Source organism: Plecotus auritus (genome assembly GCF_963455305.1).
Source record: "Plecotus auritus genome assembly, chromosome: 10".
NCBI classification, from domain to species: domain Eukaryota; kingdom Metazoa; phylum Chordata; class Mammalia; order Chiroptera; family Vespertilionidae; genus Plecotus; species Plecotus auritus.
In genome coordinates this window covers 5,840,141-5,862,145 of record NC_137785.1, presented here as the reverse complement: position 1 = coordinate 5,862,145, position 22,005 = coordinate 5,840,141, and the positions used below count along the sequence as shown (strand labels likewise).

The following is a 22,005-nucleotide window of genomic DNA, read 5'->3' as shown; positions in this document are numbered from 1 at the left end:
ATCTCACATTTATTAAACTCTTCTTTCTACTTTCCAAATCACTTCTTCCATTTTGATGGAGCGTATCAGATTCAGATGCGGTCTCGATGCCTTTTTTAATTTACTGAATTTATTGGGGTGACGTTGGTTAATACAATTATATAGGTATTAGGTGTATATTTCTATAAATACATCATCTGTGTATTGTATGTGTGTTCACCACCCCAAGTCAAGTCAGTGCCTTTCTAACCAACATATCGAAACTACTCTTCAGCGTCTGATAAGTAATTTTACACTATTTCATTGTGCGTGTGGTATGTGTGTTAGTTTCTTAGGGGTGCCATCCAAGAGTACCATAAATTGGGTGGCTGAAAGTAACAGAAACTTACTGACTCAGTTCTGGAGGCTAGAAGTTCAATGGCAGGGCCATATTCCCTCTGAAGCTAACAGAATTCTCCCTAGCCTCTTCTAGCTTCTGGTGTAAGCTGGCAATCTTTGGGGTTCCTTAGCTTGTAGGTGTGTCACCTCAACCCTTCACAAGGTGTTCTTCCCTGCCTGTCTCTTTATATGGTGTTCTTTTTACAAGGACACCAGTCTTTGAATTAGAGACGCACCCTATTCCAGTATAGTCCCATTTTGACTAATTATATCAGCAAGGAGTCTCGCTCTGAGGTACTGGGGTTAGGACCTCAACATATCTTCTTTGGAAGGGGCACTATATAACTCATAGTAGTAAGACTAGCGATTGTATTTTTTATTAACTGCCAAAAGCTAGTTTAACCAGATCACCTAATATTGAACAGCTTTATTTGTTCTCTTACGTTGTCTACTAAATATTTAAATATCAACAACGATGTGGTTTTCAGTCTTTAATCACATCTTTTTTATGTTCTTCAATTTTATGGCTTCACACAAATCTGGAAATGCCTTGTAAGAAGAGGTCACAGGCTGGAACCGGTTTGGCTCAGTGGATAGAGCGTCGGCCTGCGGACTGAAGGGTCCCGGGTTCGATTCCGGTCAAGGGCATGTACCTTGGTTGCGGGCACATCCCCAGTGGGAGGTGTGCAGGAGGCAGCTGATCGATGTTTCTCTCTCATTGATGTTTCTAGCTCTCTATCCCTCTCCCTTCCTCTCTGTAAAATATCAATAAAATATATTAAAAAAAACAAAAAAGAAGAGGTCACAGTCTATTCCTACTGGGAAGGCAAACTGTTTCTCTTTTTGTTTGTGTTGTGTGTTTTTTTTATATATTTTTATTGATTTTAGAGAGAGAGGGAGGGAGAGGGAGAGAGAAACGTCAATTGATTGCCTCTGCATGCACCCAGACCAAGGACTGAACCTGCAACCTGGGCATGCGCCCTTGGCTGGGAATGGAACTGGAGAGCTTTTGGAGCAAAGGCTGATGCTCAACCACACCGGCTGTCTTGGTTTTTATTTTTAGTATGTTTCTATTGATTTCAGAGAGGAAGGGAAACAGAGAGAGGGAAACTTCAATGATGAGAGAGAATCATTGATCGGCTGCCTCCTGCAGGCCCACCCTGGGGATCGAGCCCGTAACCTGGGTATTTGTCCCGACCTGGAATCGAACCGTGACCTCCTGGTTCATAGGTCGACACCACCCCTGAGCCATGTCGGCTGGGCTGTTTGTGTTGTTTTAAATCACTGCTACTAAAGAAGAAAGACTCATGTCGGTGTGTTAAGGATTTGCCCTATGTTCTTAATTCTCGTATTAGCCCTAACAGTTAAAATAAGTCCCCCACTGTTCCAGGTTTGTAATCGTGTCATCTGAGGATAACAACAGTTCCAGCTCTTTGATTCTCTGTCCTTTTCTCTGGGTCCTGGCTCAGGTATGCCTGCAGCAGTGAACGCTGGAGCCCTGAAGACCCCCATCTCAGCCTCGCTTTCATGGAAATGCTCCCAGTATTTTTGCTGATCACAATGTGTGGTGAAACTTTCTTGATTAAAAAGAATTTATAGCCCTGACGGGTTTGGCTCAGTGGATAGAGCGTCGGCCTGTGGACTCAAGGGTTCCGGGTTCGATTCCGGTCAAGGGCATGTAACTTGGTTGCGGGCACATCCCCAATAGGAGGTGTGCAGGAGGCAGCTGATTGATGTTTCTCTCTCATTGATGTTTCTAACTCTCTATCCCTCTCTCTTCCTCTCTGTAAAAAATAATTAAAATATATATTTTTTTGAAAAAAAGAAGTTGAGGGGTGAAGTTGGTCTCCTTTTCACTATTCACACGAAGCAGGAAGTGCATGAGTGGTTCACGAAACAGACTCTGTGGGTGCTGGAAACAAAGTAACTTTCACCATGAACCTGGACCTGGAGCTCCTGGAGCAGTTCCCCCATCCTTGGAGCCACAGCTGAGGCAGCCGGGCCTGCGCACTGTCCTCAAGAGAGGTGTAGTGACCCTGCTGCCCTGCTGTGAGGTGTACGAGGAGAGTGATGGGAGGTGCTCACCCCAGAGCAGGCCCACGTCTTAAAACTTTTCAGATGTGAGATGGCTGAATTGAAGGTGATCAAATACATGTGTGGGATGCGCTGTCTGGAAAGTTCCAACAAATGGGTGATGACTTGTCAGAGAGCAAGGAAGAATTAATAAGAAGACAATGGCTGATGGGCATGCTGGATTGAAGGCCCTGTTCCAGGTATCATCTTTTTTTTTTTTAACACTACCCTTGTTTCAATATATATATTTTATTGATTTCAGAGAGGGAGAGAGAGAAACATCAGTGATGAGAGAGAATCATTGATTGGGTGCCTCCTGCACGCCCCCTGTGCCCTTGACTGGAATCGAACCTTGGACCCTTCAGTCTGCAGGCCAACGCTCTATCCACTGAGCCAAACCATCTAGGGTTGGACAGACTATTTTCTTGCTTACAGAGAATAAAACTGTAGATGGCGAAAGGAAAAAATAAAATAAAATTGGTTGTTCAGGCTTTTCAGTTATTTTTCAATCAGTATTTGTAACATAATCTCCTAGAAAATAATACATTTCCCTTAAATATATAGATTGTTTTAATGGAAAGGGCTATACTGTTTCACATTCTGAGCAAAAATAGAGAAGGCTTTCAGTGTCCCCATAGCCCACCTAAAAATATTTTCACTCTTTGTATTGTAGTGGGTATAACATTTCATTATTGTTTTGATTTGTATTTTCCAAACGCCTAATAATGCTGATCATATTCTCATTCCTGTCTCTTTGGTGAAAGGTCTATTGCAGTTCTTTTTCCCATGCCTTTTTTAAACTGGGTTGGTTTCTTAATGAGTCGTAAAAGTCTGCACATTATTCGTCTGGAAATGTCTTCATTTTGCCCTCTTTTTTTGTTGTTAATCTTCACCTGAGGATATTTTCCCCATTGCTTTTCAGAGAGAGTAGAAGGGAGGAAGGAAGGGAGAGAGGGAGGAAAAGAAGGAAGGGGAGAGAGAGAGAGAGAAACATTGATGTGAGAAAGGCATACCGAATTGTTGCCTCCCACAGGTGCTCTGATGGGGGGTGGAGGTATGTACTCTGGACCGGAAATCGAACCCTCCACCCTTCTGTGTGCAGGCTGGCTCTCTAACCACTGAGATCACCAGCCAGGGTGAGGATAAAACTTTTAAAAGAAAGCAGAAGGTGCTGTAAAGAGGATTATCATTGCTATTATTGTGAGCATTTGGGCCCGTATAAGGAATATTGATTTCTGTAACTTGATTCAATTAAAATACAATTGGCTCCATAATAATAATGTAAAAAGAAAATGGCCCAGCTGGTGTGGCTCAGTGGTTGAGCATTGACTTATCAACCAGGAGGTCATGGTTCCATTCCCAGTCAGGGTACAGGCCCAGGTTGCAGGCTCGATCCCCTGTGTGGGGTGTGCAGGAGGCAGGTTATCAATGATTCTCTCCCATCATTGGGGTTTCTATCTCTCCCTCTCTCTTCCTCTCTGAAGTCAATAAATATATTTTTAAAAAATAATAATTAAAAAAATTAAAAAAGGCCAAAAAAACCCCCACAAATTTATCAACATTCAAGGTGGTTTTTAAAACAACTAATTACTGAAACATTTGAGATCTTGCTCTCCAGCAGTTGTCTTCAGTTTGGGTTCAAATAAATTCTTATAAAAATTCAAATAAATAAAACAACTGATTATTAAAGAGGCAAACACAAACATCTTGCCTTTACAATGAGATCAATATTAGATGTAACCACATAGTCCCACTTTATAAAGGGAAGCCTTATTTTATAAAAACATACCAGTTAATGGATGTAAAAGAATGTCAGAAATCCAAAATTAAAAAAAAAAAATACATAATGATCTAAGAGGAAAATCTCAATCTTAAAAAATCAACCACTTAATAGTAGATGGGGACTAGGAATTCTTTTTTAAAAATATATTTTTATTGATTTCAGAGAGGAAGGGAGTAGAAACATTAATGATGAGCGAGAATCATTGATTGGCTGACTCCTGCACACCCCCTACTGGGGATTGAGCCCACAATCCGAGCATGTGCCTTTGACCGGAATAGAACCTGGGACCCTTCAGTCTGCAGGCTGACACTCTATCCATTGAGCCAAACCAGCTAGCGTGACTAGGAATTCTTTTACAGTTAACCCTAAAAAAAAAAAACAAAAAAAAAAAACAAACAAACAAAAAAAACCATGAGGGCCCTGGCCCTGTAGCTCAGTTGATTAAAGGGTCATCTGGATACACCAGGCTTTCGGGTTCAATCCACGGTCAGGGCACATACAAGAAGCAGCCCTAAAGGCATAAATAAGTGGAACAACAAATCAATATTTCTCTCTCTCTTCCTCTGTCTCTAAAATCAATCAAATTTAAAAACAAACAAAACCATGAGGGCTAGGGGTGTGGACCTCGGTGCAATTGCAAACCTGTATAACTTTTTGTTAATTCTCACCTGAGGATAATTTTTCCATTGGATTTTTAGAATGGAAGGGAGGGGGAGAAACATAGATGTGAAAGAGACATTAGCCAGGGCATGGCCCAGTGGTTGAGCATTGACCTATGTGAATCAGGAGAGCACATGCCCAGGTTGCAGGCTTGATCCCCAGTGGAGGCGGGAGGGGGGGGGGGCGCGGGTGGCGGGCGGGGATGCAGGAGGCAGTCGATCAATGATTCTCATCATTGATGTTTCTATATACATCGATTGGTTGCCTCCTGCACACACTTTGATGGGGACTGGGGATTGAGCCTGCAACTGAGGTATGTGCCCTTGACCGAAATCACACCTGGAACCTTTCAGTGCTCTGGTCCACGTTCCAACCACGGTGCCAAATCAAACCTGCATAATTTTGACACCCCTCCTTCCAAAAAAAAAAAAAAAAAAAAAAAAAAACACCCCCAAAAAACCAAAAACAAAAATCCCACAAACTTTAAAACTATGTCCAGCCCTGGATACCATGGGGAATTAGTTGCAGGACCCCTGCGGATACCAAAATCCGTGGGTGCTCAAGTTCCCAAGGCCCTTATATAAAAGTGGGTAGAATAATGCATGCAGTCAGCCCTCTGCATCAGGGATTCCCAACCGGATCAAAATACTGTTTGTAATTGGTTGGTTGACTCCCTGGATGCAAAACCCATGGACAGGAAGGGCTGACTGTTGTTGTTTTTTCGGGGGTGGGGGAGAGAATCCCAGTATAAGCCGTCCCTGGCAGTTCAAACCATGTCGTTCAAGAATCAACTATAATTCCAAAGTAACATCACACACATTGCTATCTAGCTACCCCAATGAAAGGGTCCGAAATGCAGGTGAGGAGCAATCAACACCTCGGGACTCCCATCTTTTCTTTTGGCGATTCCTTCCTTGGCACGCTACCTTTCCCAGGAGTTGGTGGCACCTTGTCCTTAGCAGGGGCCTAAATTCTTGCTAGGAGAAATCTGAAGGGTGGGTAGGGCTCCCAGCATTTGTAGATTCTGCAACTCTGTAATCCATTCTCTCCCTACGCCCTCCCAAATATTCTGGAGGCACGGGTCCTTTAGGGGACAGGGCCAGGTGCCTTCTGAAGGCCCCGCTTCCAGCTCCAGGGGCTCGCCCTGTGAACTGCATTTCCCAGAAGTCTCTGCGACAGTGTTCTTTAGGGCCTTGGAGAGTGGCACGCTGGGAAGGTGAGCCGCTTCCATCTTCGCGGATCCCCGGATTCTGGACTACATTTCCCAGAGGTCCCTAAGGCGCGGCTTCATTTAGCGCTCCGCGTTGCATTCTGGGAGACGCGTCCCCTGCGCACAAGGTTTTTAGGCTCCGGCTTCGCTGGATGCCATCCAGAGTTAACCTCAGCCCTTTTGCGCCTCCTCCCGACGCCCTGTGGGTCATTGGGTCCCAAGCGGTAAGCTGATAGCATCCCAGGAGGAAGCCGGCGCGGAATGCGGGGGGTAGGGGTGAGGGTGGGGGGCCGGGTGTCGGGGCGCGAGACGCCCCGGGCGAGGAGGCCCGAAGCGCAGCCTCGGCCTATGGCTGCGGGAGCGGCTGCGGAGAGAAGTGCGCGCGCGTGTGAGTGTGTGAGTGTGAGTGTGTGTATGTGTGTCAGTGTCAGTGTCAGGGACCGGGCCACGCCCCCGGGGCTAATGAGCGTCGGCGCGGGCGGCAGGCCCGGTCCCCACGCTGTGACGCACCTGCGCGCGATTGTGTTGAGGGTGCCTCTGCTCCGTGTCAGTTACCTGCGCGTGGGCTCCGCGGGGGTGGCAGGGCCCGGCTGCGTCGCCATGGCTGCGAGATATGCCTTTGCCTCTCCACCGGGTGGTCGGGGCCGGGCACGGTGACTCTGACGTGGGTGTCGGTGGGTGTGAGCTTGTTCGGAGGATTGGGTGCAGGATTGGGTGCGTGGCCACCATGGAGTGAGGACCGGGCTGTGTGTGGCAGTGTGAGCCGTAGCTGTGATGTCCCTGCCGCTCCTCTGCTGTCACCTTCCCGCCAGGAGGTACCCGCCTAGACGCAGGGGCCCCAGTGGGAAGTCAGAGCCTGACCCTGTAATGAAAGTGACAGCAAGAGGCGGGAAATCCCTTCCTAGCCAGGGAAGAGCATTTTCTTGTTTATCGGCAAAGCTGTCACCATTCAGCTGGTATCAGATTCTGACTTGCACGAGTAGCATTCTTTTTAAATATATTTTTATTGATTTCAGAGAGGGAGGGAGAGAGAGATACATCAATGATGAGTGAGAATCATGGATTGGCCACCTCCTGTACCCCTCTCCTGGGGGTGGAGCCCAGAACCGGGCACCAGAATCCAACCTGGGATCCTTCAGTCCCGCAGGCCGATGCTCTTGAGCCAAACCAGCGAGGGCGCAAGTAGCATTCTTTAAAAAAGTAAAAATAAAGAAGGGCGCATCGCCCCTGAGATGGCAGTTTCAGCGCTCAAGTGCTCTTCCCACGGGCTGCCTGAATGACAGGACAGAAGGGCCTCAGGAATAAGATCCTGTTTTGCCGGGAAGAGGTCCCAGACTTGACAGGTGGGGGGAGGGGGCAGCTGCGCAGTGACAAGACCCTGGTCACTGGAGCCTAGTCCCCAGGAATCTCTGAAATACTCAGATCCGAGTTCCCCCTCGTTTCTGGTTTTAGATATGCATGCCATGGGGACAGGTGTGGCCTTGGTGGAGGGTATGTTCTGATGTAGTCTGTGCTCCAGAAAGGACCTGGTGTCTCATTCTCTCCTACTCTTTCCACCAGGCCAGCCCTCCTGCACATAAAGCATCCCTGGGAGGGAGAAGAATCGTCACACGGGTTAAAATCAAGGTTTTGGTGAATTTTGTTGTTGTTCAGTAAATGATTTGTTTCTAGGGCGGAGGAATATTTTCTTTCCTTGGCCAAAAGCGTCCCCCTAACAGTGACCTATCCCAGTGCTTCCTCCCCAGGAGGTGAGACAGGGCGGTGCAGGTGTATTCCCCAGTGTCCTCCCCACTGAGCCACCCTCCCTGGTGAGCATTCGCGTGGCCAATTGTTCACATCCCTGCGGCTGATGGAATGGAATGCCAGTGGGAGGTTAGTGTTTGCGCTTTAGTTCAGTGTGAGTTGGTGAGGAGGATACTCGTCTTTGGGTGGAACCGGACACTAGACATCTTCGGCCCTTCCACAGGCCTGCCTTTCAGATCACAATAGGAGAGGAGAAGGTGTGATCGTTGTAGTAAATGACAAAGCAGCCAGCCTTGGGAGGCTTTTGAGAGTGAGGTTTGAGCGAAGGTCTTTGCCAGAAAGCCAGGGTTTGTTTTTTGTTTTTTCCAGTAATCAGTAAATAGAAATGTGTTGCATGAGCCGGGTCTTGTTTGAGGTCTGACAGTTGTAGCTTAGTTGCATCTTGTATGAACTGTGAGAAGCAGTTGATACTGGGTATGCCTTCTGGACGTAGAGCCTGGGTTGGTCAGCATTTTCCGTAGAGGATCCTGTGTTAAGTATTTTATGTTTTGTGGGTTACATGTGGCTGCAGGCTGTTCTTTTTCAATGGATTTATTTGTTTAGAATGGTTTTAGATTCACAGAAGAATTCCAAAGAATTTTTTGTACAATTCCCAGGTACCCTGCCCCCAATTTCCCCATTATTACCAAGTTCCATTAGCATGGCACATTCATTATACTGAATGGGCCGATTTTTAAAAATATATATATTTTATTGATTTTTTTACAGAGAGGAAGGGAGAGGGATAGAGAGTTAGAAACATCGATGAGAAACATCCATCAGCTGCCTCCTGCACGCCTTCCACTGGGGGTGTGCCCGCAACCAAGGTACATGCCCTTGACCGGAATCGAACCTGGGCCCTTGAGTCCACAGGCTGACGCTCTATCCACTGAGCCAAACCAGTCAGGGCTGAATGGGCCAATTGTGATACGTTATTGTTAACTGAAGTCCGTGCTTTATTCCTTTCCCTTAGTTTTTACATAATCTTCTTCATCAGTTTCAGGATCCCATCCAGGAGACCACGGTACAGTTGGTTGTCATGTCTCCTTAGGCTCCTCTTGGCTGTGACGGTTCCTCAGACTCCCCTTGTTCCTGACGACCTTGAAGATGTACGGTACTGATCAGGCATTTGGCAGGACGTTCACGCCCTGGAAGCTGATGGTTGTCTGGTGATTAGGTTAGCTGCATGGGTTTGAGGGTGAAAGGTCACAGAGGGTACAACTGTCAACACGATTCACGGTTGTTGAGGTTGCCCTTGATAGTGCTGGCCAGGGTAGTGTTGGTCAGTTTCCTCTGCTGGGAAGTTACCCCTGTTCCCCCCTTTCCATGCTTATACTCTTTGGAAGGAAGTCACATGTGCAGCTCATGGTTCAAGTGTACAGAATTATGCCCCCTCCTCCTCCTCCTTTGTTTTTTGATCATTTCTTTTTGTTTTCACAACCCTTTAAAAATGTAAAACCCTAGCCGGTTTGGCTCAGTGGATAGAGTGTCGGCCTGCAGACTGAAGGGTCTCAGTTTCGATTCCGGTGAAGGGCACATGCCAGGGTTGTAGGCTCCATCAGTACATTCTGTTTTCTCTATGTGGTAAGTCTGGATGCTCTATAGTTCAGAGGCAACATACATACGAAGGTCATTGTGATGGATACTTACAAGTTCTCAAAATGAACCAGAGCACCTGGCTGGTGTTGCTCAGTGATTGGTTGAGCATTGACCTATGAACCAGAAGGTCATGGTTCGATTCCCGGTCAGTGTACTAGTACATGCCCAGGTTTTGGGCTCGATCACCAGTGTGGGGCATGCAAGAGACAGCCAAACAATGATTCTCTCTCATCACTGATATTTCTGTCTCTCTCTCCCTCTCCCTTCCTCTTAAAATCAATTTAAAAAAATTTTTTTAAATGAACCAGAGCCTAGAACAGGAATCCTTAGCCTGAGGTCCTTCCTTTAATTGCATTTTCCATTTTCCAAGGGAAATTGTATATAGACTTATTGCATATGGCTTTCTTCCTCAGAAAAAATCTATAACTTAAGGCATTCACAAGTGTGAACATGCCCCCCAAAATTAGAACCTTGGTCTGGAACCAAAGGCTGTGTTCAGACCACAGCCAGTATTCAGAATGATGGAAATGGTTCAAGTAAATCACACCCAAAAAAGGAGACATATGTACTACTATTTATAATACTTTAAACAATAAAATAAAATTAAAAAAGAAATAAAGTAAATCACACCCAATTCATGTTATGAAGTATTATGCAGCTATGAAGAGTGATGTTTAGAAATAGTCATAAGAAGGAAAAATGCATGTGATGTAATATTAAACAGTACTCATAGTTATAAACAATATTAGGCATGAACATTTTTACTTAGTTGAAATTTTATTTAATAAAACAATTTTTAAGTATCCTATTCGATATGACACTTGAATTGCTTATACAATGAAGGAGGAAGGGAGAGGGGCCACATGTATTGAGCACCTTCCCTGTACCAAACACTCTTCTATCTGCTTTGCACACTTTCCCTAATCGGGCCACGGAGCAGCTTAGCTGTTGTTGCTCTGAGTCTGATGGCATTAGAGACACCGGGGAAGGATGTGCAAGGTCAGGGAGGTCGTATTGGTTTGTCACCCGTTTTTTCAATACTGGGCCTTGTGTCAGTTTTCTGTTGCTGCTGTAACACATTGCCACAGACTTAGCGGCTTAACACAGCACAGATTTGTTATGGTGCAGTCCTACAGGTTAGAAGTCCAAAATGCCCGGGACTAAAACAAGCATGTCAAACTCAAAGGCTAACACGGGCCGAATAAACAAGGTTTAGGTGTATGTGGGCCGCAAAAAAACAAAAGCCTCAATTTTCATAGAAATGTGGGTTTATTTCACTAGAGACATGTTGAATACAAAGGGCTAAAATAAATGAGTCATGGTTAACATAAAATAATAGAACATTTTAATAAAAATTAATATTTTTTCTTGAACATGAACTTACCAGACACTGAATAACTGCACAAATTAATAAGCGTAATGCAAATAAACCTATTTTTCTTGTTCTCTGAAAGTGAAATATTTCCTGTTGCGCACACCAAACATATCAGTCCAAGAATAATGATGTGGCAATAGGTTGCTAGAATATTCCCTGCTAATATTAGTGGAGAGAAATGGTGTGCCTGCGCGTAAGGCAGATAAGGGAGATGAATGCCACAGGATTATAGTCATAGTCATCAGTCATTAGCGAACGTTGTAGTTCGTTATTAATAATTATGTATAACAGGATATTGTAAAAATTAAGTTGCGAAATCTTTATTAAAATGTTTCTTACAGCCCTAGCCGGTTTGGCTCAGTGGATAGAGCGTCAACCTTCGGACTGAAGGGTCCCAGGTTCAATTCCGGCCAAGGGCACATGCCTGGGTTGCGGGCTTGATCCCCAGTGGGGGGTGTGCAGGAGGCAGCTGATCCATGATTCTCTCTCATCATTGATGTTTCTCTCTCTTCTCCCTTCCTCTCTGAAATCAATAAAAAAAATATTAAAAAAAAAACAAACACAAAACGTTTCTTACATACTGTTATATTGGCTGGGCTGCAAAAATATTGGTTGTGGGCCTGCGGCCGCGGGTTTGACTTGCTTGGGCTAAACCCAAGGTGTTGGTAAGGCTGCGTTCCCTTTCAGAGGCTCTAGGGGGCACTCTTTCCCTGCCTTTCCCAGCTCCAGAGGCTGCCTGCGTTCCTGGAATTACAGTCCATTCCTCCATCTTCAAAGGCGGCAGAGACAAGTCCCCTCATGTCACATCACGCTGTCCCTGCTTTTCTTCTCACATCTTTCTCTCTCCTTCTGACACCCCTCATCTACTTTTTCGATTACATTGGACCCACCTGGATAATTTGGATGATCTCCCTGTTTTAAGGTCAGCTGATTAGTGACTTTCAGTCCAACTGCAACCTGACTCCCCTTTGCCATTTCATATAACATATTCCCAGTTTCCAGCATTAGGACGTGTGCGTCTTGGGAGACAGCCGTTCAGTCTACCACAGGCCCATTCATTCAGCTTTCTCTCACTGACTGCAATATACCACGCTCCAACTGTGGGGTTTTTTCTTTATTATTTTTTCTTTAACTTTGGAACTGTCTTAAGTGATATTTCTTATAATGGGATTAATGCAGGCCTGCTGCCAAACATGTCAATTTCCTAAGGAGCTCATAAAGGAGAAACTTGAGAGTGTGCGCTCCCTCCCAGGCACGCCAACACTCTCCATTCTCCTCCCCTCTCCTCCCCTCTCCTCCCCTCCCCTCCCCCCCTCCCCTCCTCTCCCTCCTCCCTCTCCCCCCTCCCCCTCCTCCCAGGCCTGTTACCATTACCTTCCTCACTTCCAAGCTTCTAGGGCCCTTGCTTTAAAAAAAAAAAAAGAAGAAACTTGAGCCCAGCCAGTATGGCCCAGTGGTTGACCCATGAAACCTATGAACCAGGAGGTCATGGTACATATACTGGGTGTCCCCCCCAAATGTATACACTTAACAGCTGATAGCTAAGTTGATCTTTCTTTCTTTTTCGATTTAACCTATTGGAATTAATAATTATTTAAAGTGTGTATACATTTTTGGGGAATATATATACAGATATATATACTAGAGGCCTGGTGCACAAAATTCTTGCACGGGTAGAGTCCCTAGGCCTGGCCAGTGATCAGGGCCGATCTGGGCCTTCTGGCTCCCGACTGGGGCCTTCCTTTATTCCGTGCTGCCCCCTGGTGGTCAGTGTGTGTCATAGTGATTGGTCAAACTCCTGAGGGGACACTTTGCATATTAGTCTTTTTAAATATATATATATTCTTAAAAAATATATATATATATATATATATATATATATATATATATATATATATATATATATATATTCTTGCTTAGGATACATGCCAAAAAGTAGAATTTTGAGCCAAAATCATACTTCAGTTAAGTGCCTGCGATGAGCCTGACCCTGAGGTATTAGTGCTTGGAATGACTGAAAGGACATGGTTGCCGGTAATTGCTTACCACCCAGCAAGGAAGGGGGACTCTGACTGGAAGGAGCACATGGCAGCCTGCGGTCGAGGCCCCTGGCGAACTGCAAGTAACGTGTCCTGACAGGTGCTAGGAGCAGGGCACCCCTCTCACTGTGGGCACTGACGTCAGGTCTCCTAAGTTAATTAAGTGTCTGACCAAACATAGCAGGCCATTGTTTAGTTGATAATTTGGTGTGGCCCAGGAATGATGTTATAGATATCCAAATGGCTCCTGGCAGCAAAAGGTTCCCCACCCCTGCTCTGGGCGGACTCAGGATCCAACCCATTGTCCTACACGTGGCCAAGAGGTATTACAGCGAAAGGGTCCAGGCAGTCAGCCAGGGAAAGGCGCACAGGCCTTAGTCCTCCCTCCATCACATTCCAACCACATGCAGTGTTGTCTGTGGGGAAGCTCGCAGCCTGGGAGCCCGGGTTTTTATCAGGTGTCAGTCACGTAGGCACCCTCTGCGTAGCACATACAAACATTCCAGGAGCGTGAGCCACTGTCCTCATTGAGGGAGTGGCGGGAACCCTGCGAGTCCAGCCAAGGACCAGCCTTGCAGCAGGCTGAAGGATGGCAGCTTCAGGCCCGCTATGCAAGGCGTCTGGACTTCCAGGATGCTCTCTTCCCTTCCTCTCTTTCTACTTTGATCTCCCGCTCTGTTGATGTCTGTTTGTCAGCATCTGTGTGTTTGTCTCCATATATGTGTGTATATTTATTCATCTATCACATATATGAATATATACACACACTGTATGATGTATGTATATTCATATATGGAATTTTAAAAATATATCTATTTTATTGATTTCAGAGAGGAAGGGAGAGGGAGAAAGAGATGGAAACATCAATGATGAGAGAGAATCATTAAATTGGCTGCCTCCTGCACACGCCACACTGGGGATTGAGCTCGCAACCCAGGCATGTGCCCTGACCGGGACTTGAACTGTGACCTCCTAGGGCAGTGGTCGGCAAACTCATTAGTCAACAGAGCCAAATATCAACAGTACAACGATTGAAATTTCTTTTGAGAGCCAAATTTTTTAAACTTAAACTTCTTCTAACGCCATTTCTTCAAAATAGAATCACCCAGGCCTTGGTATTTTGTGGAAGAGCCACACTCAAGGGGCCAAAGAGCCGCATGTGGCTCGCGAGCCTCAGTTTGCCGACCACTGTCTTAGGGCATAGGTCGAAGCTCAACCACTGAGCCACCATGGCCGGGCTTATATATAGAAGTTGATAAAGTTTTGATAACCTTATTTTCCTACTGACGATATATCTGAAATATTTTTCAGATTCTAAGTATTTCTTCCAGCTTAGCAGTAAATAACCACTGACCTCGATGTTCTGCATCCATAGTCTGCATGCGTTTATTCGGTCAGCTTTTCCTGTCCACCTGCCAGGTCCTGACTCATGTCACCCTCTCTGGAGGCCAGAAGAGTTTCAAGTTTGGATGATGCAGCCTCTCCTGACCCTGGACAGTGTGACGGGAGGGAGCAGGATGGACTCCGAGTGAGGCTAGGCACCCTCAGCACACCCACTCAGGTCCTGATCACAGTGCCCCTCCCCAGAGTTAGCCACATTGGGGGGTTTGAGGACCACCCTCAGTTTTGACACCAACTGCAGGTTTGGGAGTTTCCAGAAACCAGCCTCAGGTTCAATAATTCAGGACGAGAAGGACTCCCAGAACTCACTGGAAGCTCTTCTCTCAGGTACGGTTTATTACAGGGAAAGAGCACAGATTAGCATCAGCCGAGGAAGCAGGTGTGTAAGTCCAGGTGCAGGGGTGTTCACAACCTGAGCTCCGGTGTCCTCGCCCCGAGGGCACTGCCCACCAGGGACTCACCTGGTTCACCAGGGCTTCATCACATCAGCACCACTAATTGACTTGATTATAGAGAAATATAGACCTGATTGATTAGGTCAACTGATACCCCATGACCCAAATCCCCCATCCAAATCTCTTGGTCCTTCTAGGATGAGGAGCGCCTACCCTAAGACTGTTGGGTATGGCCAGCCCCACCCTAAGAATGTTGGATAAGGCCAGCCCCACCCTAATACTGTTAGGTATGACCAGCCCCACCCTAATACTGTTGGGTATGGCCAGCCCCACCCTAATACTGTTGGGTATGGCCAGCCCTACCCTAATACTGTTGGGTATGGCCAGCCCCACCCTAAGAATGTTGGGTATGGTGAGGCCCACCCTAAGAATGTTGGGCATAGCCAGCCCCACCCTAAGAATGTTAGGTTTGGTGAAGCCCACCCTAATACTGTTGGGTATGGCCAGCCCCACCCTAAGACTGTTGGGCATGGCCAGCCCCACCCTAAGACTGTTAGGCATGGCCAGCCCCACCCTAAGACTGTTGAGTATGGTGAGGCCCACCCTAAGACTGTTGGGTATGGCCAGCCCCACCCTAATACTGTTGGGTATGGTGAGGCCCACCCTAAGATGCAGCATGGCCAGCTACTACCCAAAACAAAGACCTTCCTATCAAGTATGACGCAGACTGCCTCTCAGAAACTGAGGACAAAGGCCAGGCCTCTCTTTGGTCAAGACCAAATCCTTAATACTTACCCCTAACGGAGCTGGCTGAAGATCCTCCTGCTAAAATGTCTGGGTTTAACTTCAAAGCAAAAAAATAACTAAAAATCCCTCTTTTCCGTCCTGTGCTGCTGGGTTTCCTGGAGTTTGAGGGAGAGCCTGTTTTCTCTCTGATCTTTTCCCGACCTGTGGTGTCTGTGTGCGGGTGTTGGGGAAGAAGCTGGGGTCCTTGCAAAGCAAAGATGGGGGAGCAGGAAGGTTGTGTGAAGTCACTCTGGGGACCCAGATGCACTGACTCCATGCCTCTCTCCTGGCCCAGCTCTGCCCTCTCCAGAGTCGGTCTGCGGTGAAGGAAGCTCTTAGACAATTCATCAGTTCCTGATTCTAAACATGGCCCACGTAAGTGTGTATTTCTCTTCCCTCCTTGCAGGGTGCTATTTGGGTCCCGTGGTGGTTTTATGAATTACCCCCAAGCCTCCTGCCCAGGGAACCCTGTCCAGTGACCTGCTTCCCGTCCTCCCCATTCCCGTGAAAGGTGATGCTGCTCAGCCCCTTGCCCACCTGGGGGCCCACGTTCACAGAGCATGGCGCTGGTGATTCAGTGCCTCCCTTGTGTTTTGTCAGCGGGAATGCTGGGGGAATGGAGGAAGAAAGTCCCTGGAGAGAGAGATTTGCGTCAGGTCCACGGTTTGATTTGTTGGAGATGTTGGACCCATTTGTGCACAGGAGAACACAGAAATCCTCTGTTCCCAGGCAGAAAAGAGGGTGTGCATATTGGTTGGCCCCGGGGTTAGTGTGTGGGGACAGCCCAAGCTCTGAGGCCGGGAGCATCAGACAGGGCGGGGCTGAGCCAGGGGACCCGAGAGGCCACTTTCCTTGTGGAACAGACCTCTGTGTGCGTCTGCGTCGTTGGCCACCAGCATCCTTTCAATCAGGAACAAGGGTTGGGGGCGGGGGGGAGGGGGTCACAGGTCAGAGCATCCAGTACAGAGGAATAGTGATCACATGCTCTCAGAAATGCGGGAAACCGGAGTCGCTTTGTGCAATCACTGTCATTCAGCCTAATCTGTCTGTGTGGTGGAATTTTAAAAATGTTTCCTGTCATTACAAAGGAAGACTGCTTAAAAGATAGCCTGGGCAAATGATTAACTTGAGGCTTGAAAACATTCAAGCAGGCCAACCCTGTTTTCAAAGATAAGAGATCTCCCGTTATATTTCCGAAACAAAGCCGGAGGAATCCTGTGAGGCAGGCATGTGGCAGGCCGTGTGCCTGGGAATGGGAGGAAGCCAGGATCGCTCTGTCCCTGCTCCGGCAGGCTGCAGTGCAGAAGAATTGCACAGGTGCAGCTGGCTTTTCTCTGCAGTCACACGGAGGGATTTTGCCTGTCACGGCCACACGCTCACTGTCCCCTCCCATTTCTGTATCCACTCTACCCAGAGCGTAGGCCTGCCTCTCCTCTCCTTCATCTTGAAACTGCCCTTCCGTTTCCTCAGGGACACGTGGGTTTGTGTTCTCAGGGTCCCGTGACGTTCTCAGACGTGGCCATCGACTTCTCCCAGGAGGAGTGGGCCTGCCTGGACTCCACGCAGAGGGACCTGTACTGGGACGTGATGTTGGAGAACTACAGCAACTTGGTCTCACTGGGTCAGTTGCCTGAGTCATATAACTCACACTCTGCTCCCTGGAATGTCAGCCCCTTCCCTTGTGAATTTTAGGACTGCCTTTCAAGAGACGGAGTTTAGCCCAGCGGGTGTGACTCAGTGGTTGAGTGTCGACCCGTGAACCAGGAGGTCACAGTTCGATTCCCAGTCAGGGCACATGCCTGGGTTGCGGGCTCGATCCCCAATATGCAGAGACAACAAGGCGATGATTCTCTCTCATCATTGATCTTTCTTTCTTTCTCTTCCTCTCCCTTCCTCTCTGAAATCAGTAAAAAAAAAAATTTTTAAAGAAATGAGTTGAACCTTCTTCCTGTTCCCTATTCCCAGGGAGTGCTTTGAGCTTCGCTGGGTTGGCAGTGACCATTACACACCTTCCTCTTGTCATCCATCAGTGATCTTCCCACCTTCGTCTGGCCCTTCCTGTAGCTCCCACTCTCTTCATGAGCAAAGGATGAACTAGAATTCTGGAATATTTATTTCACAACCATCTTCAAGAAAACCAAGCTTCATACTGTGTTATTATGTTTATGCCCAAATGGGCCGTGATTCTTTAGGGTGACTTGGTTTCTCTATAGAGGTGGATTGACGAGCAGAATTCACATAAAAGCAAACAGTATATTCCATTTCCGACACGCTGTGCTCGAAATGAGCTTGAAAGTTACAAATCTGTGACCTTTGAGTTAAACATTAGGTGATAATATCTTGTCATTATCTCAAAAAATTTCTTATTTTTCTGTTAGAAAAATAACAACCATAATATTTATGGCTAATTTTTTTAAAATATTTTTTTATTGATTTCAGAGGGGAAGGGAGAGAGAGAGAGAGATAGAAACATCAATGATGAGAGAGAATCATTGATCGGCTGCCTCCTGCATACCCCCCACTGGGGATCAAGCCCTTGACTGGAATTGAACCCAGGACCCTTCAGTCCTCAGACCGACACTCTATCATCCACTGAGCCACACCGGTTAGGACAAGAAGTTTTTTTTAAATACATACATATATGTATATATATATATACACATACACACTAGAGGCCCAGCATGTGAAATCGTGCGCAGTAGCCCGCCACACTTGCAGCCCAGCCCACCTGCCCGCTGCTGCTTGCCACGCTCACTGCTCCGCCCGCCTGCCACCTGCCTTGCTGCAATCAGAGCCTCTGGGCCGCAGGGGAGGGACCGAGAGGTGCTCAATGCACCTCATGGTGACCAGTCGTTTGGTCGTCCTGGTTGTCACAGACACTGGCTTTTTATATATATACTAGTGGCCCGGTGCACGAAATTCGTGCATGGGAGGGAGTATCCCTCAGCCTGGCCTGCACCCTCTCCAATCTGGAACCCCTTGGGGGATGTCCGACTGCCAGTTTAGGCCCGATCCCTCTCGCAATCTGGGGACCACTGGCTCCTAACTGCTCTCCTGCCTGCTGGCCTGCTCGCCCCCAACTGCCCCCCGCACCCCCGCGGGCCTGCTCGCCCCCAACTGCCCTCCGCCGGCCTGATCACCCCCAACTACCCTTCCCTCCTTGCCTGATCGCCCTTAACCGCCTCTGCCTCAGCCCCGCCACCATGGCTTTGTCCAGAAGGATGTCTGGAAGGTCTCCCGGTCTAATTAGCATATTACCCTTTTATTAGTATAGATATGTTTGGTTTTTTTTAATTATTATTTCAGAGAGGAAGGGAGAGGAGAGAAGGAGAGAAACATCCATGATGAGAAAGAATCACTGATTGGCTGCCTCCTGCATGCCCCACACTGGGGATCCAGCCCACAATCCGGGCATGTGCCCTGACCAGGAATTGAACTATGACCTCCTGGTTCCTAGGTCGACGCTCAACCACTGAGCCACACTGGCCGGGCAGAAGTTTTATTTCTACTAGAGAAGCTTTTGGTTTGTAGTTTGCTTTGTTTGTTTGTTTGTTTTTTCTTTTTTTTTTTTAAATATATTTTATTGATTTTTTACAGAGAGGAAGGGAGAGTGATAGAGAGTTAGAAACATCGATGAGAGAGAAACATCAATCAGCTGCCTCCTGCACACCCCCTACAGAGGATGTGCCCGCAACTAAGGTACATGCCCTTGACCGGAATCGAACCTGGGGCCCTTCAGTTTCGCAGGCCGACACTCTATCCACTGAGCCAAACCGGTTAGGGCTGTTTTGTTTTTCTTAAAAGGAAACAAAATGTGATTTTTTTTTTCTCTAGATTTGGAGTCACCACATGAGACCAAGAATTTTTCTACAGAAAAAGGCATCTGTGAGATGCGTTTCTCCAAGTGGAACTCAGTCGGGAAAAGCAAGTCCCTTGGCCTTGACTGGGTGTGTGAAGGTGAGTTAGCAGGGGCGCGGGGCCCTCCAGGGGGGTATCTCAACCGAAGGAAAACCAGCCGTGCGGAAGCCCCCACCAGGGAAGAGGCCTCTGTCAGGCCACCCCAGAGACCTCCTCGCAGGGAGAATGCCTATGAGTGCAAGGAATGCGGGAAGGCCTTCAGCCGTGGCTACCAGCTGACTCAGCATCAGAAAATCCACACGGGCGAGAAGCCCTACCAGTGTAAAGAGTGTAAGAAGGCCTTTCGCTGGGGTAACCAGCTTACTCAGCATCGGAAAATTCACACCGGTGAGAAACCTTATGAGTGTAAGGACTGCGGGAAGGCCTTTCGCTGGGGTTCGAGCCTCGTCATTCACAAGAGGATTCACACAGGTGAGAAGCCCTATGAGTGTAAAGACTGCGGGAAGGCCTTTCGCCGTGGGGATGAGCTCACGCAGCACCAGAGGTTCCACACTGGTGAGAAAGACTATGAATGCGAGGACTGTGGCAAGACCTTCAGTCGGGTGTACAAGCTCATTCAGCACAAGCGAATTCACAGCGGCGAGAAGCCCTACGAATGTAAAGACTGTGGGAAGGCCTTCATCTGTGGCTCGAGCCTGGCTCAGCACAAAAGGATTCACACGGGCGAGAAGCCCTACGAATGTCAAGAATGCGGGAAGGCCTTTACCCGTGTCAATTACCTTACTCAGCATCAGAAAATTCACACTGGTGAGAAACCTCATGAATGCAAGGAATGTGGGAAGGCCTTCCGTTGGGGTTCAAGCCTCGTGAAACACCAGAGAATCCATACGGGGGAGAAGCCATACAAGTGCACGGAATGTGGGAAGGCCTTCAACTGTGGCTATCACCTGACCCAGCACGAGAGAATCCACACTGGTGAGACGCCTTACAAATGTAAGGAGTGTGGGAAGGCCTTTATTTATGGGTCCAGCCTGGTGAAACACGAGCGGATTCATACCGGAGAGAAGCCCTATGAGTGTAAAGAGTGTGGGAAAGCCTTTAGCCATGGCCATCAACTCACACAGCATCAGAAAGTGCACAGCAGTGGGAAGCCGCACGAGTGTCAGGACTGTGGAAAGGCGTGTGGCCATGCACACCATTATAGAGGACATCAGGGGCTCCACGCCGCTGGCAAACCTTTCGAAGACAAAGAATGTTCAGAGGCCTCTAAACAGCACGCGTTTCTCCCACAACATGAGGCAAATTTGTGATGAGATTTCACATAAGGAAGTCTTCACCGGCCACTCTTCTCCTTCCAGAATCTCGGGATAGTCATGCCAGAGGCAGGTTTGGAGACGAGAAGTCACTTTTCCTCTGTGATTACAACATACTCAGTGTAGACAGTTTGTTTACTGGATGGGTTAGTTTAATGGATACATAGAGGGTTCCCAGTACCTTTTGATTTTATTTTAGATTCATTCTGGGAATAACTGCTAATGTAACATACGTGCAACAGCCTTTCCTCAAGGTACACACCCTGCCGGCTGTCATCCTCAGCCACCCCTTGACTCCCTGTGCCTCGGGGGAAATGACCTTTAACCCCTGTGCATATTTGTGAAATTGGGACAGCCACCTGATACTGCCAGTGGGCCATTAGACGAGTCTGGTACGTGGAACTCCCTGCAAGTGTATCTGGAATATTGTGCAAACTCAATAAACATTAGCTGCGTTTCTGTCATTGCTGTTAGTGAATTAGTGCAAGAAGACCCCCTGTGGGGGTAACGAGTTTAGAAAAGACTATCAAACTTCTACAGGAAAATAGTTTTCACAGTCCTGGGCCCATGCTGTTTCTTAGGACATAAAAGGTGCTAAACATAAAATAAGGTTCATAAGTTACACTTCCTCACCTGACCTACATGGCTCAGTGGTTGAGCATCAACCTATGAACCAAGAGGTCACAGTTCGATTCCCGGTCAGGGCACGTGCCCAGGTTGTGGGCTCGATCCCCAGTGTGGGGCGTGCAGGAGGCAGCTAATGAATGAGTCTCCCATCATTGATGTTTTTCTCCCTCCCTTTCTGAAATCAATAAAAATATATTTTAAATAAATAAGTTGAACTTCCTCAAAAGGAACAAAGTTCTATTCATCAGTGGCACTGTGAGGAAGTGAAAGGCAAGAAGCAGAGTGGGAGAAGATTGTACCTGGACCTGAAAATGTAAAGAATGCCCCAAGTCAATAATGAATTGGCCCCGGCCAGTCACTCAGGTGGTTAGAGCCTCATTCTGACTCGCCAAGGTTGTGGGTTTGATCCCTGGTCAGGGCGCATACAGAAAGCAGCCAACGAACGCACCGAGAGTGGAACTGTTGTGGGTAGCGGGAACAGCCCCAGGTGTCTGACCAGTAGGGTCAGACCACATGTGAGGTCAACAGCCTCGGTTCTTGGGTTCTTGGGTAGGAAGGAATTCAGAGCCAAGATCCAAACTGTAAGGGAGCACTTATTTGGTCAATCACAGAGGCAGGAAAGAAATGGGCTGAGGAAACGCGTTATGGGGGTAAAGGAAGGGCCCTTGGAGCTTGGGAGGCTGGAGGGGCGGGGAAAGGGAAGGGGGAGGCACAGGCTCCCGGGAGGGAGAGCACACCGAGTCCTCT

At 47.5% G+C, this 22,005-nt stretch overlaps 1 protein-coding gene across 8 annotated transcripts; it reads left to right on the top strand.

Moving 5' to 3' along the window:
* The first annotated feature begins 6,130 nt into the window (after window positions 1-6,130).
* Window positions 6,131-21,522, top strand: ZNF331 (zinc finger protein 331). Of its 8 annotated transcripts, none has more exons than XM_080643762.1 (5): window positions 6,163-6,307; window positions 8,863-9,042; window positions 15,756-15,835; window positions 16,931-17,081; window positions 19,295-21,522. In XM_080643762.1, the coding sequence occupies exons 3-5, from the start codon at window positions 15,827-15,829 to the stop codon at window positions 20,626-20,628; spliced, it is 1,494 nt and encodes a 497-aa protein (XP_080499888.1). In that variant the 5' UTR covers window positions 6,163-6,307; window positions 8,863-9,042; window positions 15,756-15,826; the 3' UTR covers window positions 20,629-21,522. The 8 variants fall into 8 exon arrangements, with proteins under 8 accessions (XP_080499891.1, XP_080499888.1, XP_080499893.1 ...); XM_080643767.1 differs by having other exon boundaries at window positions 8,863-8,979; window positions 16,955-17,081; window positions 19,295-21,520; XM_080643766.1 differs by having other exon boundaries at window positions 16,955-17,081; window positions 19,295-21,520.
* The last annotated feature ends 483 nt before the right edge of the window (window positions 21,523-22,005 follow it).

Excerpts from the sequence above, each read along its gene's own strand:
- ZNF331 (XM_080643762.1), top strand. Across the intron at positions 17,082-19,294 it reads CAGCAACTTGGTCTCACTGG|ATTTGGAGTCACCACATGAG; the intron begins GTCAGTTGCCTG and ends TTTTTTCTCTAG.